Source organism: Exserohilum turcica, assembly GCF_000359705.1.
Source record: "Exserohilum turcica Et28A unplaced genomic scaffold SETTUscaffold_2, whole genome shotgun sequence".
Classification (NCBI taxonomy): Eukaryota; Fungi; Ascomycota; class Dothideomycetes; order Pleosporales; family Pleosporaceae; genus Exserohilum; species Exserohilum turcicum.
The window spans coordinates 822,035-846,989 of record NW_007360025.1 but is presented as its reverse complement, the minus strand read 5'-3'; the positions used below and the strand labels follow the sequence as shown (position 1 = coordinate 846,989).

General features: G+C 52.6%; 4 protein-coding genes across 4 annotated transcripts; all 4 read left to right on the top strand.

The window, feature by feature from the left end:
- Window positions 1-1,775: 1,775 nt before the first annotated feature.
- Window positions 1,776-2,830, top strand: SETTUDRAFT_41277 (uncharacterized protein; the record flags this gene model as incomplete). Its single annotated transcript, XM_008026916.1, has 2 exons — window positions 1,776-2,333; window positions 2,440-2,830. 2 exons carry the CDS (start codon window positions 1,776-1,778, stop codon window positions 2,680-2,682), a joined length of 801 nt encoding a protein of 266 aa, XP_008025107.1. The 3' UTR covers window positions 2,683-2,830.
- A 309-nt stretch (window positions 2,831-3,139) lies between these two features.
- On the top strand, window positions 3,140-3,722 carry SETTUDRAFT_162910 (uncharacterized protein; the record flags this gene model as incomplete). Its single annotated transcript, XM_008027146.1, has 1 exon — window positions 3,140-3,722. A coding segment is annotated over exon 1 (223 nt), but the record flags the coding sequence as incomplete, so codon positions are not given.
- An 11,653-nt stretch (window positions 3,723-15,375) lies between these two features.
- Window positions 15,376-17,391, top strand: SETTUDRAFT_162909 (uncharacterized protein). The gene is made up of 3 exons (XM_008027145.1): window positions 15,376-15,459; window positions 15,511-16,379; window positions 16,426-17,391. Exons 1-3 carry the CDS (start codon window positions 15,417-15,419, stop codon window positions 17,362-17,364), a joined length of 1,851 nt encoding a protein of 616 aa, XP_008025336.1. The 5' UTR covers window positions 15,376-15,416; the 3' UTR covers window positions 17,365-17,391.
- A 1,202-nt stretch (window positions 17,392-18,593) lies between these two features.
- Window positions 18,594-21,565, top strand: SETTUDRAFT_135016 (uncharacterized protein; the record flags this gene model as incomplete). Its single annotated transcript, XM_008027144.1, has 1 exon — window positions 18,594-21,565. The coding sequence occupies one exon, from the start codon at window positions 18,594-18,596 to the stop codon at window positions 21,426-21,428; it is 2,835 nt and encodes a 944-aa protein (XP_008025335.1). The 3' UTR covers window positions 21,429-21,565.
- Window positions 21,566-24,955: the final 3,390 nt, after the last annotated feature.

The following is a 24,955-nucleotide window of genomic DNA, read 5'->3' as shown; positions in this document are numbered from 1 at the left end:
GCGACGTGATGTTTTTTTTCGGCGAGGTTAGTATATGTGAGACAGTAGCTGACAAGGTAACGTGGGCTGGCGGCGGCGGGGTGTGAGTGGGGGGGGGGTTGAGTAGTGAGCAGGTGAGTGAAGAGGGCAAGTCGGGCCAAGTAAGCGAGAGCCAGCGCGCGCAGAGGCGTTCCGGTGACGTCTGGCTGTGATTCGACATTTGTCGTGACAGGCGGCGCTAGTATCGGGCTCTCTTGGACAACACCACCCCCCCATACGCACACCATGCATATGCCCATCACTGTTCGCGTGCCTCGACCCCCCTCCCCCCCCCCGGCTGCGCGCAAACCCCCCTCCCCTCCCAACCTCCTCACCGTCCCTTCCCCTCCCCTTCCCCCCCTACCCAGTCGCCCCCGAGCTGGTTCCGAGCCCTCCTCCTCCTCCCGCGGCCCTGGCTCCCAGCTCCGCGTATGCTGCTACTGCTGCTACCTAATGCTGGCGCGCTACTGCTGCCATACGCCGTCTCATCTATCTGGCATACAGCTCCTCGGTGGCGGCGCTCCCCTTTCGGGCAACTGGGCCACTGGGCCCCTGCCGGGTGGCTAGCCAGTTCAGAACACCCTCAATGCACATGTCCTGGCCACCACGCTGCGCCAGGATGCCTCCTGCAGACGCTGCAACGGCGCTGGAGATCTCTCTTGTGATATTCTAGAAATAAACGACCATGGCATGGACCGCGCACGCCCGGGCCCCACTGGCCCCCGCCGGCCGGGCAAAGTACCTCATTCCCACCTCATTTTGCATGGCCAGCCACTCACGACACGAGCCAGCCAGCATTGCTCTCGTCCAGATCGTGTGCCCGGGGGGGGGGGTCACGCCCCCTCGCCCTGGTCATTGATCACCGCATTATGCTTGAACGTAGAATCAGTTCCTGGGCCTTCCCTACTAAGCTCATTTGGTCCTCCTCAGGAACAGAGCGTCTCGTGGGAGAGGACCCATTGCTGTACATGCTTGGATCCTGTGTCCGTGTGGCAATCGCACAAGACGGACCGGGCTTTGCAAAGGACGTTCTGCCCCCGACCTTCTTAATGCCTTGTGCCCTCAGGCACGCATATCTTATAATTCACACAACTGTCCCCGAACATACCTGCCTTTTTTTTTGCTTGTTCCCTACAAGGCTACCACCCTATATCTGCCTACCCCAACGCTTAACACCACGCGATAACACTTTGTCTGATGGCGCGTTCCCTTAACCTCTTCCTGCTCCAACATTTGTCAATATAGAAATATTCTCAAAGATACCCAAACACGTGCGACATTATCCATCGCATCTCCCACCACACACACACACACACCAACCAACCAACCAACCACTCACACCGACTCGTTCCGAGACGCCCATTTTGATCTTTCAACTTTTTTCCTCCTTCCTCTTCTTTCCCTCCTTTTCCTTCCCCCCCCTTCTGGCTCAGGTCTCATTACGGCGGCCTGCCAGAGCATTTTAGCTCTGGTAGTCTCCATGCGTATTCGCAACACTGGCGAGTCCCTATCGAGGCCCTTTCCTCGACTACAGCGTACCAGGCAATGCCGGGGAAGAGCACCACATTCCGACCTCAAACGTCGAACACTCAAATGTTCTTCATTCCCACACCGGATTGCCTCCGGGTTACCACCACTCCTTCCTGCAGCCACACCCGTCTCAGACGATTCAACATGCTGGCGCCGGCTCTCATCCTGCCTACACGGACATCGACACACACCCACTGCACCAGCCCCATCTTCTGCGCCATCCCTCCATGTCGCAGCACTCTCCCTCTTCCTACAACGTGGGCTATCCACCGCCTCAGCAGGCCGCCGGACGCAAGCGCAGCCACCAGGACGACTTGCCCCACGACCTTGCCCCAAGCCTAGAGCAGCAGCTCAACCCCTACGCCCAGGCAGCAGGCAGTGTCTCTCTGCAACACGCGACTCAGAGCTACTCGATGCAACAGTATCCGCCGCCGCCACCAGCCCCGCAGTCTACCCTACCTCCCACCCACCATCACCATCTGCCCAGCAGCCATCGCAATAAAAGACACCACACCATGGAGGGCGCACCTCCCTCTCCCTCGCATCACCATGGCCCTCCGAGCGTCGTAGGCCAAGAGGGAATGCCTGCACCCGCACAACGGCCCCGCGGCCCGAAGCTCAAGTTTACCCCCGAGGACGACCAGCTCCTCGTCGACCTCAAAGAAAAGAAGAATCTCACCTGGAAGCAAATTGCAGACTTTTTCCCAGGCCGCAGTTCCGGTACCCTGCAAGTGCGTTACTGCACCAAGCTCAAAGCAAAGACGACGGTTTGGACGTCAGAGATGGTATGTCCATAGTTCCCTCACCCCCCCCCTAGTCATGAAACACGCAACGTCGTGCGTGACAAGCAGCAATACCGGGATATGCTAACCGCAGTTTCCCATTCAACAGGTCGACAAGCTTCGCAATGCCATGCAGGAGTACGAAAACGACCGTTGGCGCATCATCTCGTCCAAGGTTGGCAGCGGTTTCTCGCCCGCCGCGTGTAGAGACAAGGCAGAGGAACTCCAGGCAGTGGAGCTTGCTCAACAAGAAGCACAAGAAGGCGAGCATTCACAACTTCAACATCAAAGCGCCTATGCACCCTCACAAATGGGACCTGACTCAAGCGATTCAGGAGCAAGATACCACTGACTGGCCGACGGCGACGGCGACGGCTTAACCAACGCAGTCGGGTCTCTTCATTTATGGTGAGCAAACATAGGGGGGGAGGTGTTGCTTTGGGGACAACGAGCAGAAGAGATGGGTGGCAGGGTTGGTGCTGGTCACAAACGCCTTCTGTCCCACCCATCTCACTGGCTGACTCGGCCGGACTACGCCTGCATTTGCCTCTGCCGTCTGTGCACCTTTTCTCTCCATCTCCGGGGGGGGGGGGCTCTGACAATGTGAACACATGCGTCGAACTGGAATTGCTCTCTATGTAAAGCGGACATGTCAGACTCCGCAATGCTTGTTACAGGATTTGAGACAGGATAGATAAAAACAGTGCAAGAACGGGGTATATTACAAATAACACATGTAGTAGTAGTAAAAGAAGAAGAAGAAAAAAACCAAGAAAAAAAAGAACCGGATAGTGGTCCAGTGTAGAGCCGCATCGCTACCCAAGACAGGTCATTCTACCCGTAACGCTGAAACATAGACGAGCTTTGTGTGTAACGTCGCACAGAAAAGTGAGGAAAAATAACTAGTTTGTATAGAAGAGAAGAAGAAGAAGAAAGAGAAAAAAAGAAAGAATAATGCATGGTGTAAGATAGAAGTAGAACAAATACCGCCAGTGTAGTACAAAGGAGAAGAGAAAGGGGACAAGAAACAAACAGAGTAGGGTAAAGACGAACAAGTGAGAACAGGCGCCTTTGCGAGTTATGCCTGGTCTTCTTCCCTTCTCTTGCTCCATTGACACGCCCTCGAAACACAAAGTGCCTTCTCGCCAAGTTTGCCTTGCAGGAGTCGTCAAGTGCGTCAGGACATTTGCCATCTCTTTTTTCATGCCGCGCCATCCGATCCAGAACCCCAACGTCCTCATATCATGTTTCCCAGTTTGCCCCCGTCTTGCCAACGCCGCCGCAATGCTCGACTCGCTTGTAGTGTCGCGTGTCGAAAGAAGATGTACGTATTCCCAAGTATATGCGGAAAAGGGACCGTGTGCGTGTGTGTCTGTGTATAGAAGAGGAAAAGCACACGGTGACCCAATCGTAGTACGTCGTATAAGGGAGATTTTAGTGATTAGAGCAAAGAAAAAACGAAAAAAAGATAAGAGAAAGAAAGAAAAAAGACATCTCGGTCCAAAAGAAGCATCGCAAATACGGTAAGCAAGCCACAAAGATAGAGACAAACGGTCGAAACACGCCGGCTTATTGGTCTCATGTACTGTGACACGGGTACATGAAAAAAAGATGGGCAGAAGCCGCTACTGCACCCAGCATCAACGTCACGACAAGCGAGCAGGTACCCATGCTGGCGGATGTGAGTGTGTCTGCATCGTTAAGTGATAGTCTGGGGGGGGTCTCGGTCTTTGCTTTGTGTCTCGAATGCAATCGTTTCAGATCTTGACGTGCGCGCAGCCGAACGAACGATGAGTCTGCTGCCATCTTGAGACGGCTCTAGCCGCAGCCGGCCTTTTTGACATGAACTTGATCATCCCTGTGCCAAGGCTCCTGTATGTAATACGCGTATTGGGAGGGGGGAACCGGGCGAGTCTGACAGTGCATGATGTGTATGTGGTGTGATTTGTGTATACTAACAAGCTAGACGTCATGTATTGAATACACACACACACACACACACACGCAGACGCAGACACACCAGACAGCCACGACGCATTGCGGAAGCATGAGGGAGATTTGGCAGTAGCAAAGAGGGCTCCTCCTCCTTCTCCCTCTCTCTGCGTTACACACTGGCACGGGACAACGAGTTTCCGCTTTTGCCAACGGGATCCACGATACCGTCATTCTCGCCCGTTAGGCTTGCTCTACCACCCCCCTTTGCCTCAACAACAAGCTACTTACTTGCCTATCACGACGACGACAAACTATTGACGGGCCCCATGACAAACACAGCCTTCCCATCCACGCAATGCACCCACCCCCACTGGGCGGCCCCAGCCCATTCCCCCCCCCCCTTCCCTCTCCGTTGCTGGCAATATTGGAAAACAAAAAAAAGGGCCCCACGCCTTTCGTTAACGGTAATTGTCGCGATACATAGCCACGGCGGTACCAAGTCCTCCGGCCCCAAAACACGTACATGATGGCGCACACACACACACGCGCGCGCGCGTTCAATAAAAAAAATGGCAACAGATGCCCAAGTAAGACCAACGCAACACAGACGGAGAACACCGGTTTTGGGTTTATTCTTTTTTTTTGACTTTCTGGATATTTTTTCCCATGGAAGAAAAAAAACGGCTTGCCGGATGGCGGGTCCTCTTTTTTTGGCAAACCCACTTACACACACACACACACACACACTCACACACACGCGCGCGTGCACATACACAATACATAGCAAGGCACCGTGTATCCCTGTCTATAATAGACACAAGTCCCGGGCGCGGGTTAGTGTGTACATGTAGGGCAATAGACTTGCGGGAGATGGCAAAGCAAAGCACATACACACACAGACACAGAGAGAGAGGCCTAGTAGATACAGACAGATGCAGATGGCAATAAGCTAGTAGCTCGCTACTGTTGCGGCAAACGGTGCCCAACAGCCAAGAGGAAAGGGTGTGTGTGTGTGTGTGTGTGTGTGTGTGTGGTTAGGATGCGGGTTGGGATGGATGGAGCGGAAGGTTAGTAGGGCCGGGGGAAAGTGGGGACTCTGTGTACAAGTAAGGATATGGCCGGTATCGAATTGGAACGGGGGGGGGTGGTTAGTTAGCCACCACCGACAGCGAAGCGAGGACAAAGCAAGGAACCCAACCATCATCCGCCCGCCAACCATGTTTACCGAGACAAAGTATCAGCGCGGGAGGGCGGGAGAGAGAGAGAGAGAGAGAGAGAGAAAGAAAACAGGGGCGCCACATTTCAACCTTCTCGTACTCGGAGTATGTGTAGTACATAGACTTGCCGTCTCTTTTTCTTTTCTTTTCTTCTTTCTCTCTCTCCCTCTTAGCAGGTGCCGCGACGCCGGGTCTTTTTTGGCAATCACCGTTGCATACAAGGGGTCCCCTTTACGGGCGTCGGAGCAATAACGCGCGGGAGCGTAAGCGGCCTCCCGCGACGAGGACACGATTCTTGACACTATTGGGAGACGCTCGGATGCCTTTGCCTTTGCCTTTTTTTTCCTTCTTCTTCTTCTTCTTCTTTCTTTCTTGAATGAGAGATGGAAACGGTATCGATATTGGACTTGGCCGGGGGTGCGAGCGAGGGACGCATGGATGGATGGATGGGGGTAGATTGCGTACATAGTTTAGTCAAGGGCAAGGGCAAGAGAGAGAGAGAGAGAGAGTGTGTGTGTGTGTGTGTGTGTCTGTGTGAGCCCCAAGTCGTGTCTGTTGCTTATCCGATAGCTTTTCTTGATTCTTGATTTTTGGCTTTGTTTTGTTTTTTTCTCTTTTCTGCCTTCCTTTCATCGGATTGACCCTGCTATCCCCCCCCCCCCCCACCAACCACCCCCGTCCATGGCTCTTTTTGTTTTGCTGTGTTAGCCCCAACCCCCCAACCACCCCCCTGAGCTGGCGATAAACACGGCAAAAAGGGCAATAAAGTAAGGCAGATGATGAGTAGTGGCATTGCCGAGGTAATGCGGGTACGAAGGAAGCAACAGAAAAAAAACCCCCGCTCTCCTCGTGTTGAAAACAAATGTCATGGTGGAAAATGGCCTGGTAAACAAAGCCGAAGCAAAACCAAATACTTGATCAAAAAACCAACGACAAGTGTAGAATTCCCCGGTTGGCTGGCAATGACTGCCGTTTGCGGTTTCTTTTTTCCCTGCTGCTGGTGTTTCTTTTGTGCCCTTTGTCTTTCTCTCTCTCTCTTCGGGGGCATGCCGACACGCCATGGGCCTGTCGTTTGATATTCTGCTTTTCCTCGGGCGGCCGTTCAGGCTGTGAACCGTTGGAAAAAGCGTGATTGCTAGGCGTGGACCCTGGTCTGAGGATCGCCTCGCCTCCACGCCCCCCATCCACGACCCCCCTTGGCCGTTGTTCAATGGCGGCTTCAGCACCAACCACCCTGTTCTGGACAAAAGATGCGGCGGAGAAGCTTACCCGTCTGGGAAGGCGAAGGCTGGGTGAGGCTGGCCACACAGGCGCGCGCGCTCCCCCAGCAGCACGTCGCGACCATGGCGACGCCTTCACGACCGGGCGGCAGACAGGCAGGCAGACAGGCAGGCAAGCCGGCCATGAAGGCGCTCAGGGGTCGGCTAGTGACCAGACGGGGCTGTCGGGAGTCATTTGCGCTATCAAGTATATTGCCATTTGTTTCGTCAGATGCTTATGTCGCTGCATGTGAAGCCGGCCGCTGCTGATGGAAGCTCGCGACGACCATGGCCTCCCCGTCGGCGCGCTGCTCGCCAAAACCTGCCCCTCGCCGTCTCTGATGCCTGCCGCCGAGCCAGCCAGGCTCTCGTCGTCGTGCTGCTGATGCTGGTGCTGGTGCTGATGCTGATGCTGATGCTGATGCTGATGCCGCTGCCGCTGTACACCGCTGCCCATGGAGCCGATATCGAGTGATCGACATATTGGCCCCCCTCGTCCGGGGGCGCGCAGCAAAGAGAAAAACACGGGAGATCCAGGCGGACCAAACGGGACTGTGGGCCTCGCCTATTTGGGCAAGCACGTAATACGCCCGATGGCCGACACCGAAGGGAACACACGGCCATGGGGGGCATCGGGGAAGCCTCATCGTCGTCATCACCACCACCACCACCACCACCAGTCGCCTGCACCCACGCCTGGCCACCCCATCCTCGCCGCCTGCCGTGTGACGACGCCAACATGACTCTTCGCGAGACGGCGGGGCGGCAAGAGGGCGGCAAAGCTACACCATCTTGCACCGCCTGCTTGGGGCTAGTCGCGCGAGGTGCAGTCAAGGAGTGGGAGCAACGGAGATCCTGTCCTCTCCATCGGCAACGGCTCGTATCGGAATGTGGGGAAATAGTCATGGCCTGACAGGTCGGAGGCAGCATGCCACAGGCCCGACGCCGAGGATGAATCAACACGTCGCTTATGGCCAAGGTCATGAGCGAGCACCTGTCTGTGTGCCTGTGTGTGTGTGTGCCAGACAAGGCCGCCGTGCAGAAAAGGCCGCCTCAACAGAATGGCCTCTTTCACGCGCACGCAATTCGGGCAAATGGATGCGACGCACATGTTGGCGATGGGTGACCCTGGCCGTCCAAAAAGCCCTCCGTTGTGTTGTCTGTCGTTGCTGACTCGGGCGGTACATATGAAACACTTGACGATGGCTCACACTACTGTCGAGTATTACCTTGGGTCGGTCCGACGTGACCCTTTGCAACCGTCTGACTAGCCGTTAGTGATGCTCGTCCAGGCCACGGGCCCAGCATGCCCAATCCACTCCATGCCACACGGTGGGTATCATGGCACCACACTGGCAGCAACCAGCAAGGGCACACCGGGCCTAAGTAGCCCGCCCTTGCTGCACTTGCTGCTTGCACCGTGTGCCAAGCGTCGTCGTCGACGATACCTACATGTGACCATGGCCCTGTCAATCGGCGGGCACTCAAGGCGAGCGGGTACGAATAATACTCCGGCCACCCTTATGCATTACGCTGCAGTCTCCGAAACCAAAAATGTCCACCCCTCGCCCACCATGGCCAACCCGCATCCAAATTGCCTGACCCTCTTGCCACGCTCGCGCGCGCTCCACTGCTAGCTCTAGACCTTTGTGCCAAAAAAAAAGTTTCTTTTCGTGCACCATGGCACATGCGCCATGGCATAGTCAAGCTCCACTGTTTTTTTTTTCTTACTTACTCCCGCACATGCTCAATTGGCTCCAGCCTAGTCCGCATCCATCCGTCCAGAAAGAAGGAAATACAAAAAAAAAAACAGGTGCCAACCAGCCATACATAAAAACCTGACATAAACAGGGCAGCTTTGCATACGAGACTGAAGAGAGAGAGAGAGAGAGAGAGAGAGAGAAAATGCTCAAAAAGTAATTTTTTGCATGGCCGTATCAAGAAAGCCACATAGCCGTGTCAGAAGTGGGGCTCCTTTTTTTGTCGCCCAAGTGCTGAGTAGAACTAGGTAGGTGTAGGGCCACGAGAGTCATGGAAAGCTACCTAGGTACATGTGAAACTCGTGACAATAACGACGACAACTGCATAGTCTTTTTGTGAATAGTCTGCAAGGCTCGTGAGAAACTTGGACAAGGCTGCTGTCGTAACAAGCATGTCCCCAATGTCAGTTTGATTATTCAAGTTACTTGTCGCTATCATGATTTGCCTGTGCCTTCTCTTCCGCCGCGTCGACAGGGCCCTCTGAGCAATGCCGTGACATTGGAAAATATCAAACCTACGGTACTTACTGCCTACTGTCTGGGGCACTTGATCAGACTCGACAAGACCGAGTCGGCGTAACATAATTTGCAAATACGAAACTTTCCACGGCCGAGTATGTGTGTGTGTGTGTGTGTGGCCTGCCCAAGTGCTCTCCAACAAAAAAGACCAATCTTGTCACTACCAGGTGTACTGCTGCCTGAAACTTCAATCATGCCATCCATGCAGCATGAGAGCTGGATGAAAAAGAAGCAAGGCACCATTTTCTTCATTTCGGCTCGAGCATCCAAAAACGTACTTGACGTTTGATCTTGGCCGCCAGACTGTCGTCCAACAACCCCCCCTGCGGCATGGAGTTCCATCACATGGTTACAGTGTGCCCTGAGGCTTTAGGCAACAGAGTCGGATGTGACTCGAATGGCATCTCGCATCGTGGAGAGACAATCTGGCCTGGAATTATGTCGCTGACTCTTTTTTGGAAGGGGGGGGCATGAGGCTTTCCAACATTTCAGGGATGGGGGGGGGGAAGGGAATCTGTCAACATCCTTTCCCAGAGGGACCCACCACTAGTCAAGATAGCACAAGTACTACATGTACCGCCGAGTACATAGTACCTACTACTTGCTAGCTCTTGCTTCATCTTTCCAGGATTCCAGGACAAACAAACCTGGTTTGAAATGGATTCGTTTTCCAGGCATGGGGAGGGGGGGAAAGATTCGTCGCCACCCCGAGGAGAAGGGCATACCAACTGACGACACACGTCGTAGCCACGTTGAGTGGCATGAGTGGACAAGCCACGCGGTGCCCGAACCCACTCAGGGCAATGGCTACCTCATCCATGTTTGTCACCAGCAGCAGCCACGTCCTCACCTGTTCGAGCGGCGCCCCCCACTGCCAGGCAATCGAGCGGCGGATATCCATGCTCAACAACGCGCAAGCTCCCCCGCCACACAGTCGTTCAACACGAGAGGGTAATCTCCTCCCCGGGAAGGGAAGGGAAGGGGGGGGGAGCAAACACATACGATCGCGTGGGCCGAAACGTTGCTCCACACCGGAAGCACGCCCACGCCTGCAACCTTCATCTGGTAGCGAGTGATGGTGCACACCTACCTTTTGGCCCCGTCCTGGTCAATAGTGTATCATCGCTGGCCATAGGACAACGCTGATTGCATGAGCGTATATTAATCGCCGCTTAATAAGGCCTCGAATATTGCTGGGTGGACCTAACCGTGCGCCTGCTGTTGGTCATGGGAGCGGAGCGATAGCAGCTTGTGGACAAGACGCGCGCTTCCGGGTTTTTCTCCCATGGTTAGTCAGGTCGACAGAGAGAGACGTCTGCGTGATGTGTGCCTGGGAGCTGGCCGGCTTGCTACCTTGCCGTGAGTTTTCTTTTTCTTCTTCTTCTGCGCTGTCCCAGTTCCCCAGTCGGCAAAAGGGGAGAGGAGGGGGGGGGGAGCGGCAGCTGCGTACCGGACGCAACTTGGGCTCCCCGGCGTATGCAGGTTTCCCTCCACATGGCAAAGCTGTTGTTGAGCCTGCTGACGCGTTGCCGTCATCGAGTGTCATTCCCCGGGCCCTTGAGCTCTTGCGACCACGTCAGAAGGCTTCAGTGAAGAAGGGCGCCCTTCATTGGCACGTTGGCCCTGCCCGCTAGAGGTTGGTTCTTCGACGCCCCCAACGGGATGAGGATTCTCCCGTCTTCCCGTTGCCATATATCAACACTATGATATCGTTGTTCCTCCTCTTCCGCTTGATCCGAGGCAGTGACAGCTGTTGATTGGGGGGCCTCTACAAGTCTCTGCTGCAAGTCCGTCTCTTTTTCCGCGCAATCAGCGCCGCCAATGGCACAACGTAGGAATCGCAAAAAGGAGTGAACACAAATCACGAGCGACGAGAAAGTGAGTTGGCGAGAAGTTCTCTGCACACGGTTCAATCATGGCTTCAAGTTATTATGGCGCCTAAGCCAGATAAAACAGGGGGTGCGTTTCAGCCGACGCCAGCTGTCAATGCGAATGCAGTAGGATTGCGCGTGTTTTTGCCTCAGTCACTGCGCTATGCTTCGGTGTATCATGCGCTGCGTGCCAGCTATGGAAAGCTCTCCGTTGTGATGGCAAGACTGGAGTCGGGAGGTACGTCGTGATACGGAACTAAGTAACGATGAATTCGGCCGCTCCGAATTTCTGCCGGCCGCGCTCCGTGCGCCGCATGACGCAACCATCACTTCAATCAAGAAAGTGTATTGTAGCTGCAATGTAAGATGGAATCGGGCGTAGAAAATACTGAAACAAGTGACATATGAATATACGGGATGGGGTTGGGGGGGTTGGTTTCGAGTATGTTGGGCCAAGGCTTGTCGTATGCATTCTCAATGCCATACGTACGTACGTACCATGAAATTCTTGGATCCGTCTCCGAATGTCCCAATCAGAAAAAAGGGGAGTGGATTTGAGACGGAGATTGACCTATAGTAATGCAAGGCTTGGGATAAATTCTGACATGCATTTCAGGAGTAGTCGGGCCTTGTGACGGAAGTTGAATGACTAAGTAGCTCAGAAGCATAGTTTGACTGTCGCATCCACAGAAAGAGCATCATGTGTTGTATGCGTATGCATACACCACTTCTAGAAGACGTCTGGACTTTTGCCACATGCATTTTCTGAAATGTAAATGCAATGACAAGGGGTACTCACGTAATGAGTTGTAATTTGTCCAGGAAACTCGCTGCTCTTTTACTCTCTGCGTGCACAAACTTCGATAGCGGTGCGTATAACCGCCTGATATACTGCTAGTCTTCAGCAATATCAACCCATTTGGAAATATCTTGGGTCGTTGAAATGAAGACTCATGTTGCAGTTAGTCTATGTGAAGTCACCATCAAGTCAGACGACTTAGCAAGTTTCGCTTTGCGCATAGAACTCGGATCACCTCTCTGGATAACGAGAAAAGATCAAGTAATCAATATTCATGTGAAAATGTGTTAGCACGTCATTCCACTCAGGGAAAAAATCCGATATACGCATATGCAAGATACGAAGTGTCTAAATTGTCTTGCACTGAATGGTGTTTTGTAGGTATACCCGGAGCAGCACTGCCATTTGTAAACATGCAAGTATTATCTACATGATTTCTCACAATAGCTTCTATTGAACCATAAACTGTGATGCTAAAGTCATGGAAATCTGCAACTATGGAGATATTTTGCACCCATGCATTGGTCATGTGAATGAAATTTCTAAATCAGCTTTCGGGCTATACAGACTCTTTGTATCTTCCGAAAATTTCCATGTACTTCCAGCTTTTGAGGCTTCTTTGCAGAATAAACGAAAGAATGGAAGTGTTGACGTATACAGGCTTTGTAGAGACGTCCAAAAGAACTCAACGTGCCATACATGGCCTTAAACATTGTGATCGAGATTTCTATGGTGACTGTCTCCAAACTGTCTACAATCAAGTCATGAATTCTAAAGGTGAATCCAGTGCCGAGGCGGAGGGTCACACAGCATAGTAGAATAGTAGTCTCTAATATATTTACAAGAAGCCGACAGAATCTCCAACTTGAAGTCATTCGCTATAAAAATATGAAAGCAGGTGGAAAAGTATAAAAAGCTATAACATTTGACTTACCACGTCCGCTAAACTCCTTCGTATACCCGTTTCTACTTCTTGTAGTCTAACAGTATACCGATATGTATCTGCAGAAGCGGTTGGGTTCTATCCTTCAAATGTTTAGTGCCCGCAAAAGTGGCGTCCTGGTGCTGCTAAAGGGACTGCGTATGTTAAGTCTAGAAACTCAACTTTGAGAAATCAGCAATTCCTCCAATAACGAACCCAAGCTTCCATCACCACAGCTGGACGATATCAAGATAAAAGATGGGATATGATAGTACGTCACTTCAGCTATGATATCATATTTTCACAAAGATTGCAGCTACTTCTTCCGCACAATCTTGAACAAGTGCTGGTACGATAGGTATAGAGACTTGGTTCGTGTCGTGTGATGTTCAAATAGTTTGCTGAAATAGCAGTCAACAGTGTGATTCTAAGCTCCGTATCAAATGGCAGACGCACTCGTGTCCAAAATACAGGCGCAATGCTGGAAAGGGTGAGGTTTGAAATAGAATGATCCGTAAGGAGTTTAATACATTATTACTATCCTTTTGGGAGTCACCGGACTACATGACCCGGTGTATTCACCGTGAAGACATTGTTATCGGGGATGCATTCGCTGTGGTAACTCTTTTCCTAGAGATGGAGAGGAAGCGATTGTATTGCAGTATTCCGAGCGAATGAGATGTATCTTTGAATCTAATGCAGATGGTACATTATTTCCACATAGACTGTGTAACAGTGCTTAGAGAACATAGTTTCTAATAGGTTATATAGGAACTAGTCGTATCATCTCATCTCGATAGCCTGGCGTTTAGTAGGCTGCCGAGCTAGTTAACTTACTTAAGTTTTATCTAACTACTCAGTTTCCTAGGTCTAATCTAAACAACTACTCATTCACGAATACAGAATACTTAGCCCGTTGCATTCTAGGAATTTACGCTTGATTGCGTATTAGAAGATGTTGTTTTGGTGCTTTGTATTTCTTCGCTATGTTTATCGAACATCAGACGATACCTAGCCTCTAAGACATAGTCACTAAGGTTGGTATAAACAGACACTGTTATTGTAAAAACGCCCAATTCATTTATTGTATATCAAGTGTGAAATTGGTAGTTGTAACTGTCTATTACTTCATTTGTTCAATCTATTTGTGTACCTGGCAGGTAATAGGAGCCTGTTCAAGTTTGTTGATCTCTATCAGAAGTGATACCATTTCCCTTTCGCGATTCACTAGAAAATCGTAACTGTCTATTTTTCCAAGTTTAACATGCTCTCCTCATGTGCAGTGCGGGACTTATTACCAACGCTCAAAAAACCAAAGTTTAGGTATGATGCCACAGCCATTTAGTGTGCTTTGCTAATTAATCTCCAGTTAACCTGAATACAATACGAATGTTAATAATTAGCCATTTGTAAAATTAATGTTGATACCCACTTTTCTTTTTAGATGTTAAAATCAACGTCACACTACTTTCTACCCACACATACTGTCACCGCGCACTGCGCATGTCTGTTTACTAGTATCTTCTGTGGCTAGGACGTTGAGAATGCCAAGAAAAATACTTTACAATAGGACTGGATGCAAACAGCTATGAGAAATAGTATCCGAAAATGGCGCCAATATATTTCTTAGCGGTAGTAACGGAAGGAGAATATCCAACGTACACTCGAACCAAATGTTATCTCGTTACCACCAACGATAATATTCATACTACCAAGCTAGATAATTTCGTCCAAGTCGGCATGAAGCTACCTATTCACAGTTGTCCAGCACTATAACAAGCGAAAGTATTTTGGATAAGGTTATGCAACGATACATGACTGAATACCTGGCCCCCCCATTATTTCATAAGCTAAAAGCGTCTAGTAGAAGAGCCAAAAAAGCCACTATATCAGTGTAATGTGGGTCATGTAACCTGTGCATAGTCTCACCGCTCAGAGTGCATTCCCAGGCAATCCTATTGGCGGGGACAAGACGGCGCGCGGCCGACATGCGATATGCTTGTGCAATACCAACTCACTCACCACGTGAGACGGTGTTGTTGACAAAGAGCAAAAAGCTTCGAGTCACAGTCGTGGACGGACTGTGGCGCGTCGATGGGTGGCCACACAGGCAGCTTGCCAAGGACGGGGGAGGGGTAAAGTAATTCGTAGAACTGGAGGAGTTGCGGAAATAAAGCAACGTCGTATCTGGAATGGAACGGGTGGAGCCCGCATATCGGAGACTGCTCCGGCGTGACAAGTCGTGCAACGTCGATGAGCACCACGCCAACGCTGTCTTGTCAGCAACGCTCCAGATCTTGGGGGATCAGCAAGTCCGGCGTAAAGAGCGAGCTCCGAGTGTTAGTGTTGAATGAATGATACTGCCGAATGTAGGTGTGGAAGCGGTAGTTCCTCGAGGCGCCCAAGTGCATACGCAACCCTGAAGTGAACGGCGCGCGGCGCGGCTCTTTCGCCGCCCAAAGTGCAGCCTTCAGGCGTCCACTCCATCACAGCACAAGGCGACACCCAAAGTAAAAACGAAGATGCAATTCACTCCGGTCGGCATTCGGAATGGGAAAGCAATGCGCCATGCGCGGCGTGATTGGCCTGCGGCGTCGTCTCATGCTGGCTGGCGCCCCATGACATCGCCATGAACGGCTAGTCGTCATTGCGGGGTGCGCATTTTGTGGACTCAGCATGCGAAGGCGCATTCACGTTTACGATGTGACTGTGCCCGGCCCAGCCTCTCTGACCGTCTTCTCTCGCTCTTTTCCTCCTCGCTGCCGCTAGCTAGCTAGCATGCTCATACACCAGTCACCGCCGCCATGACTGAACACCGGCTTCCAGTCCAGCAACTGGTCATTCTCGGTAGGTCTCACCAAGGCGCGCTCCCGACTTGTTCGCTGACGGTCGCTCTAGCAATATGCCGCTTTTCCGAGCCCATAGCCTTGACCTCCATCTTCCCATACGTGCCCGAGCTCATGGAGTCGTTTGGCGTTCCGGAAAACGACATTGCGCGATGGGCGGGTATTTCGTCGTCGACCTTTTCTCTCTGCCAGGCCTTTACCAGCTTCTTCTGGGGCGCGGCGTCGGATCGCTACGGGCGGAAGCCAATCATCCTGTTTGGCCTGTTCAATACTATGTGGACCATGCTGCTGTGGGGGTTTTCTGTAAACCTGCCCATGGCTTTGGCGGCGCGCGCCCTCGAAGGTCTGTCGAATGGAAATGTTGGCATCCTGCGGACTACGGTCGCGGAGCTTTGTCCGTGGAAAGAGCTGCAGCCGCGGGCTTTTAGTATCATGCCGCTGGTATGGACCGTGGGCGCGACATTTGGACCCACGCTCGGCGGTGCTCTTGCGAACCCGCTCGGTGTAGACCCGCGCCAGCCACGAGGCACTGCGTTTCTCGAAAGATTTCCCTATGCCTTGCCCAACATAGTAGCCGCTAGTTTCTTCACCGTGGGAATCGTAGTGGGCTGGCTATTTCTCCGCGAAACTCTGGCGAGCAAAAAGTATGAGCCGGACCTGGGCATCCGGACTGGAGTCAGGTTAAAACGCTTTGTGCGTAGATTGCTGCATCTGAACCCCCCGGCAACGGCGCATGGTGAGAACGAACCTCTTCTTGGGCGGCAGAAAGCACTAGACGACGAGGCTGCTGTAGCGCCTCGTGCTTGTAGCCAGAAAGCCAAGGAAAAGGTGCCTAGCGTTCGCGATGCTTTGACATTTCAAACTTCAACTAATCTGCTTGTTTACACTCTGCTGGCCATGTACTCTCAAGCATATGATCAAGTAGGGCTGTTCCGGAAAACAAAGTACGAGGGCTAACAAGATGCAGCTGCTTCCCGTGTTCATGCACCACCCTGTGCAGCTCGAGTCGGATCCCACGGCCTCGCTGCCTCTCAAGTTTGTAGGTGGCTTTGGCCTCGAGTCTCGGCGCATCGGCATCATCTTTACGCTGTTTGCCATTTCGAGCACGGTATTCCAATTCCTACTCTTCCCACCTGTTGCCCGGCACCTGGGCGTGCTCCGGTGTCTGCAGCTTGCCTTTATCATTTTCCCGTTTGTTTTCCTCGTTACGCCCTTTCTGGCGCTTATCCACGACCCGATTGCGCGAGAAGTTGCCATGTTGCTGCTCCTGATGGTGAGGGGCATGGCGGGCACATTTGCATTCCCCACTAGTACGATTATGCTCACCAACAGCGCGCCGAGCCTACGGGTGCTGGGCACAATCAACGGGCTGGCGACAAGCTTCAGTTCCTTTGGGCGGGCGGCGGGACCAACGCTCGGCGGCGGCTTGTTCTCGTGGGGGGTGAAGCGGGGTTATGTCATTGTGCCTTTCTGGGTGCTTGCTGCAATTGCATTGTTAGCATATATCCCAACCATGTGGTTGGTCGAAGGCGAGGGCTTCGGCGACGATTCGGACATTGACGACGAGACGAATACGATTGAAGTGGCACAGGAGGAGCACGAGGACGATTGCCGAGGACCGGCGCTGTTTGATGGCGAGGATGCAGCCCAGTCCGAGTCGGAGTTTGGCGATGTGGGGGAAGCGCCGCACGTGCTGAGCCACACGACGACGCGGTCGAGCTTCGCGATGGCATCAGACGATGGCCAAGGGCTGGAGTCGGTGAGGAGCCACTCGCAGAGCAGGAGACGCATTGTGCGGCGGCAGTCTTCGGTGCCGATAGGAATGGGCGTGGGCTTCCGGCGGTACAGCTCGAACCTGGGGAGCACGGGAATTGGCGGCGGGGGGGCTAGTTGGGGAGGTGCATAGCATGTTGGCGCGGTGTTTTGATGATTCAGCGGCGTTTGGATATTTCGCAACCATCAGCGAGCTGCGGCTGGCAATGAAGGATGTGGATGCACGCATATGACAAATGGTCAGCAGTGGCAGCGCCCGCCCCGCGTAATCGTATCCATCGTACACCTATGCGTGTGCGTATCTTGGCGTCTCGCCACGCGGGCCACGTGCAACGCTGCCCCAAACGAGGCACGCACACGTCTGTGGTTGGCATGCATTTGAACGTGGATGCGGCGGCGCACAAGGCCCGCCGGAAATGAGCAGGACGTTACTCGGCGTCGGCACGCCAGTCATGGTGGTGCAGACAAAGAGAATTGCAGGACGGGCGACAGGTGCGGTGGCGGACACGGCGCCCTATCGCACGTCTCGGACGCCGAGGGGTGTGTGTGTGTGTGTGTGTGTGTGTGTGTGTGTGTGTGTGTGTGTGCATGTGTGTGTATCTCTGCCCCCCCACAAGCCCCTCTCTCGGTCAGCCCCAGCGCTGGTGCACACACACACACACACATCACATCACACATGTGCATGTAGGCGGGGCGTGCGCCTGGCTTGTTTGGTTTGGTCGTGTTTGGTTTCGGCGGGCCGCGGCTCGTCAGCTGCGACACGCTGGCCGCTGGCAGAGCCTCTCCCCCCCCCGCGGGCGCCCGCCTCGCTCGGCGGCTCCGTGGCAGGTCGCGCCCCTGAGCCAGTGGTGGAGAGCTGAGCGAGCTGGCTGGTAGCGGACCGCTGTTCGGGCAGCCCGTTACTTATGCAGCGACCGGTGGCGGGCGGGCGACATGGCAGTTTTGCAGCATTTGGAGAATACGAGCTGCAGCTGGGTGCATTTGTTTCTGTAAATAGAAGCCCGGCACACGGCATCAGACGAGCTGCTAGCGGCAGATCGGCCATGGCAGCCAGCCTGGAACCACGCAGCACCAACGTGACCCCGGACAACATGGCCGCTCCCTTGTTCTTCTTCTTCTTCTTCTTCTTCTTCTTCGCCGCCGCCGCCGCCGCCGCTGCTGCTGCCAGCACTCCGCCATGCCCCCGCCTTGCTTTTGCGCCTGCTAGACGCCGCCCGCCCCGCTCCCTCCAGCTTCGAGAAACAGGCGTCGCCGGGGACCATGGGGTCGCTGCCCACATAGCCCTCTGCACTCACTGCTCGCCCTCGCCCTCGCCCCACCCACCCCCACGAAGCATCGACCCAAGGCGCACCCAGCCTAACCATGGTGGGGAGGGAATCGCATTTCCACGACTCGGCCCCGACCACCACGTCGCCAAGCTCCCCGGCCAGAGGCAAGGGCGTCGCTTTTGCGAGCAATGACGGCACTCGTCCACCGCGGCCGCCAGTCTGCGGCGAGCGTCGACACGCGGCTGCGTCTGTGGGCGACGACGACTCGGGCGACGACGAGCTGATGAACACGCTGCTGTCCGTCTCGTCTTCAGGCCACTCGACGGCCATGACGTCGGCCACCACCTACGACGACCGACCCAGTGCTGAGACGCCCACTGCCAGCCCGCCCTGCGCCCATCCCACCCTCTCGCTGCTCGAGCTCGTCTCCAACACGGCCTCGTCGTCGGCCCTGCCCGACAGCTTCGACGTCAGCGTCTCCCGCAAGGGCGCCTATGTCGCCGTCTACTCGGCCGCCAATCTGTTTCTGATCAAGACGCTGGAGCTGCCGCGGCTGTGGGCGCGCACATTGCAGGTCAAGCGCAAGCCCGTTGCAATTGACGTCACAGAGGATGGCTTCCTCTTGGCCGTGCTGTCACGGCCCTCCCAGGTCGACCTCTACGAGATACACGGCGAGGGGCACAATCAGATCAAGAAGAGACGGACCATTATGCTGGTACACGAGGCTAGCTCCGTCGTCGTCTCGCCCGACGCGCGCATACTCATCACGGGCAACAAATTTGGCATCGAAGTCATAGCCATCGGGCCAGAAGTGCCGGATACCTTGCGACGCACGCTTTCGGGGCCTGCAGGCGATGCGCTGGAATTCTCCGACGACGGCAGGACTCTGCTCATCACGGGATACGCAAGAAAGTCGGATGGGTCTGCCTTGTTTGTTCTGCCTGGCTTGTATGATGGGCCGCTTACAGAGGAGGGAGAGCCAATACCACAACCGCCCGAAACTGCATGGACAGGCTCAGTGCTGTTCCCCGAGACGGCGAGGATTGCCCGGCAGGCCACGCTTCTCCCAGATGCAGACACGGGCACCTTCAGCGAGTTGTTTGCCTTCAACGCCGAGGAAGATTCCTGGGGCATCTACGACATTGCCTGCCAGCGCTTCACGCAGAGGAAAATGTTTCTTCCCGACCACCAACGCTGGACACGCTCCGAGTTTGTCGACGACGCCATGCCCGCCGTATCACCCAATGCCGACTTGGCAGCCGTTGCTCTGCGCATACAGGGCATGACCAACATTTGGATCTACCAGGTCCCTGGGTGGGAGTGGAATCCAATTGAAAAGTCCAAATCGGACGCTCCCATTCAGCCTTGCTTTTGCATACCAATACCAAACGACAATGCGGGAACGCTGCAGGAGATTTGCGTGTTGAGGTGGGTCAGGCTGGATGCCAATGTCCAACGACTTGTGGCTGTGGGTAACTCGAGCATTGTTCCTGATGAAAGTGAGGTCCTTGGAGCGCAGCTGGGATCAAAGGGAGTGCTTATAGTTCTTGACTTTGACAAGACGAAACCTCTTGAGAGCGTTCCGCCAACACCCTTGAAGACGGAGTACGACCTCGATCCGCTGTGTCCTGGAGAGATGCTACCAGAAGGATCGATTGATTTTGATAGAGAAGTCGAATTGGTACGAACAAGGACGATTGCCCAGCGCAGAGCGCAGGACCGCAATCAAGCAGTGACGCGGAGGAATTCGAGGATCGGGTCCACGCCTGTTCAGCGCGCAAATACCTCTGCTGCGAATCGGCACGCCCCGCGGCCCTCGATTGCATCTGACGAGTCTGAGGAATTGACACCGGAGGAGGCACAGGCCATGTTTGAAGCACCATACGACAACCAGCAACCAAGATCGCAAATGTCGCTCGCTAGAGCTGCTACTGTGGCAGCAGTATCCCCTGCAAATCGTCGTCATTTACGGGCCCTGCCGCTTAGACCTCTAGAGTATCGCCGGGCTGATGGACAGCGGGAGCTGCCGCACGAGAGTGACGCCGATAATTGGGTACCACCACCACCTGCATATACGGCAACGGCAGCAGCGGCGGAAAGCGTCAGCTTGAGCCATCCCGATGCGCCTCCAGTTCCACGGCTGCCTCAGGCACATTCGTCGTCTTCTGAATCTTCTGCTCCCGCCTTGTCTGCCACTGTCAATCCCTCGCAAATCTCCCCACAGCCATTCCAGCCGTTCCAGCATCGCCAGCCATCAGTCTCTTCAAGCAATGTATCCTTGCCTATATCTCATGAACCAGAGCACCGACCGTCCCTGGTTCATCCATCGACCTATCCCAGCCGACAGTCATTGGACTCGACGCGAAGAAGACAAAATTCAGCGACGCGCTCGTCAGCAGACCAAATGTCGTACAACCCCTTGCCCACACATCGCTCGCCGCCCCAGCGCCTGGCAGCAAGAAACCCAGTTCCAGCTCATAACAACCTCGACCTTTATTTGCCTCCGTCGGCACCGTCGAGCTCACCAGATCAATCTGTACGCCGCGTTTCTGCACCACAGGTGCAACGCCGGCCTGTTCCCCAAAGCGCATTTGCCTCTATGAATTATGCCAACACATCACTGCCAATGAGCGGAAGCACTGTAGACGCCAGAATGGCTCTACCGCCGCTTATCCCGCCGACCAGCCAACACGTGGCCGCGCACCAATATCTCGTCAGTGCACCTGCGTGCGCCAACGTGCATACGAGCGATGGGAGAAGCCTGCGGCGTCAGCACGTGGGTGGTGTAGCTGGGTCGGGGGCAGTCATGCACGGAGCCGCGCATGACGCCAGGGTGGATGGACCATCTGATTTAGCTGCTCTGGCCCCGAGCGATGCAAGGGATAAGGGGAAGAAGGCCAAGAAGAAGATGGCATGTCATGTCATGTGAGGGGTGGGTTGGAATACGTATTTGTGCAGATGATGATGATGTGTGTGTGTGTGTATGTGTGGCTGTGCAACGTCATATAGACAGGAAGGAGGGGCGGGTTATACAAGGCATTATGGAAAGACGGGAAAGAAAGAAAGAAAGAAAGAAAGAAAGAAAGAAAGAAAGAAAGAAAGAAAGAAAGAAAGAAAGGATGCAAGGAGGAAAGGAAAAGGAGCCGGGGCGGGACCGGGTCGATCAGACAGAGACATGATGTTGATGATGATTGTTGCATGTTTCATGTGTCGCCGATGCTTTATTCGGTTTCATTATACCCCCTTTTGCTATTATTGTTGCTGCTGTCGTCTTTTTTTTTCTTTTCCTCCCTTCTTTTCTCTTCTCGTCTTCTTTTTTTTTGTTTCCCTTTTTTATCTTTTCTCTTCCTTGGGAAACAACGTGTTTTCTTCTTTTCTCTCTCTCTCTCTCTCTCCTGTTCTCTTCAACGTTTCTTTGAAACGGTTGACTAGAATTTTCTTTTTTTTTTCCTCTCCCTTTCCTTCTCCCCCCCCCTCTATTCTTGTTTACCTTCTTATTCTTTTCTTTGCTTTTCTTTCTAACAGACCCCTTGTGTGTGTGCGTTTTTTTTTAGAACCGTTTGAAACTTGGGATGGTGCGGAATGCAATGCAGTACTACAGGAGTTGGGCTTGGATCCATGGGCCATGATGATATATATATATATATGTTAACGTGGTTCACAAGCGAGTCGATCACCCAAGCGAGTTGATCACGCTCCACCGGCGCGTCGACGTCGACACTACAACGCGTAATGACTCAACAACGCACTACTCAGACTTTCTATACTGAATCAGATCTTCAACTTGCTCTCTTTGACTCCCAATCGCAACGTGTTCTAAGCTAAAGACGTGCTGCCTCTATCTATAACGTGCCTTAAAGTACTCTATCTAACCGGCGTACTGGAAAGCGCCCCCAACGCGACTGCGAGCCGAATTCAAAGCGCCTAAATAAGCTAGAAGAGGAGGCTGTAGTTAGGCGTATTCTTGAAGAGTCTGCGCGAGGATTTGCGCCTATAAAGCCTGACGTTTAAGCAATAGCTAATAAACTATTGCATAAGCGTGGGAGCAACCCTGTTGGCAAGAACTAGATTGACAACTTTGTTAAGAGGACTCCTGAGCTCCACACGCGCTAGAGCTGTCCTTACAATCACCAGCGAGCTATCTGCGAGGACCCAGCGGCTATCTAGCGCTAGTTTGACTTAGTCCAGGCGACAAAGCAGAAGTGGGGTATTGTGGACGACGATATCTATAACTTTGACGAGACTGGCTTTATGATAGGCAAGATTTTATCACAGTTAGTTATCACAGCATTAGAAGGTTATAGCAAAAAGAAGCGGATACAGCCAGGCAACCGTAAGTGGGTTACTGTGATTCAAGGCGTGGGCGCGTTAGGTCGCCGGCTACCCCCCTTCATTGTCTTTGCGGGCAAGGTGCTTATCGACATCTAGTTTAAAGACCTGCCTACTAACTAGGTCCTTGAAGTCAGTCCAAATGGCTGGACGAATAATCAGCTTGCTCTTGCGTGGTTAGAGCACTTTGATACCCATACAAAGAAGCAGACTGTAGGTGGGTATCAACTACTTATTATTAACGGCCATAAGAGCCACTGCTCTGTCGATTTTCAAGATCTTTGCAAGGAGAAGAATATTATTCTTCTCTGTATGCCTGCGCACTCGTCTCACCTATTGCAGCCTCTTAATGTCGCCTGCTTCTCGCCGTTGAAGCGCAAGTATGGCGACTCGATCTCAGGCTTGGCACGCAACCGCACCAGCTATATCAGTAAAGAGACCTTCCTACCAGCCTTTAAGGCTGCTTTTGAGCAGTCTATTACAAAGGAGAATATCCAAGCTGGCTTTAGAGGCGCTGGTCTAGTCCCACACAACCCACAGGCTGTGCTATTAAAGCTTGATGTGGTGGTGCGGACACTACATTAATCGCCACAACAGGCAGCCGCCTAGGAGGCGCAGACACCACGCAACGCGCGCGAAGTTAAGGCTTAAATTAGTCTTATTTGAGAGAGCGTGAGAAAGCGCTGTGGGTCTTCTGCTAATTCACTTACTAAGTAGATTGCGTAGTTAAGTAAGGGGGCTTAGCAAATGGCACATAAAATGACGCTTATAATAGAGGAAATGAGTACTCTTTGAGTAGCTCTAGACGAATTAAATAAGCGTAAGAGCCGTAAGCGGCGATACGTATGGACAGAAGAGACTCTTACTATAGGCGAGGTATAAGAAGTAATAGCTGAATAGGCGGGTAGCAGTTGTGGTGATGGTGAGAGTGCGTCGAAGAGGGTGCGAGGAGAGAGGCGGTGCGGGCGTTGCAAGTAGACTGGACATAACGCTCGTACCTGCGCGGTTAAGATAGATAGTGCAAGTGATAGTAGCGATTTTAACAATAAATTAAGTATATTGTAATAGTTTATTAATTGTGATAAAAGACTGTGATAACGTGTCGACGTCGACGCGCCGGTGGAGCGTGATCGACTCGCTTGGGTGATCGACTCGCTTGTGAACCACGTTAGTGCACTTATATTTATATCTAAATATAACGTGGTTCATAAGCGAGTTGGTCACTCCCTACTAGCGCGTTGACGTTAACACGTTATCACAGTCTTTTATTATAGTTAATAAACTATTATAATATACTAAATTAATTATTAGAATCGCTACTATTACTTACACTATCTATTTTAACTACGCAGGTATAAGCGTTGTGTCTAGTCTGCTTGCAACGCCCGCACCGCCACCCTCCTCGCACCCTCTTTAACGCACTCTTACTATCACTACAACTACTACCTGCCTATTTAGCTAATACTTCTTATACTTTGCTTATAGTAAGAGTCTCTTCTATTTATACGTATTGCTGCTTATAGCTTTTACGCTTATTTACTATATCTAGAGCCTCTTAAAGAGTAGCTACTTCCTTCCTTATAAGCGTTATCTTATATGCTATTTGCTAAGCCTCTTTACTTAGCTATACAACCTTCTTATTAAGAGAATTTATAGAAAACTTAAGGTAGTTTCTTACTCTCTATTAAATAAGAGTACTTTAAGCCTTAACCTCGCGCGCGTTGCGTGGTGTCTGCGCCTACTAGGTAGCTATCTATTGTGGTAATTGTATAGGTGTCTACACTACTACATTAAGCTTAGATAGCATAGCCTATAGGTTGTGTAGGACTAGACTAGCGCCTCTAAAGCTAGCTTAGATATTCTCTTTCGTAATAGACTGCTTAAAAGCAGTCTTAAAGGCTAGTAGGAAGGTCTCTTTACTAATATAGTAGGTGCGGTTGCGTGCTAAGCCTAAAATAGCATTGCTATACTTGCGCTTTAATAGCAAGAAGCAGGCGACGTTAAGAGGCTATAATAGGTAAGATAAGTGCGCAGGCATGTAGAGAAGCATAATATTCTTCTCCTTGCAAATGTAACGATGTTACAACTTCGCCAAGTATTGAGCCAATCCCAGAGCCGGATCGGAGG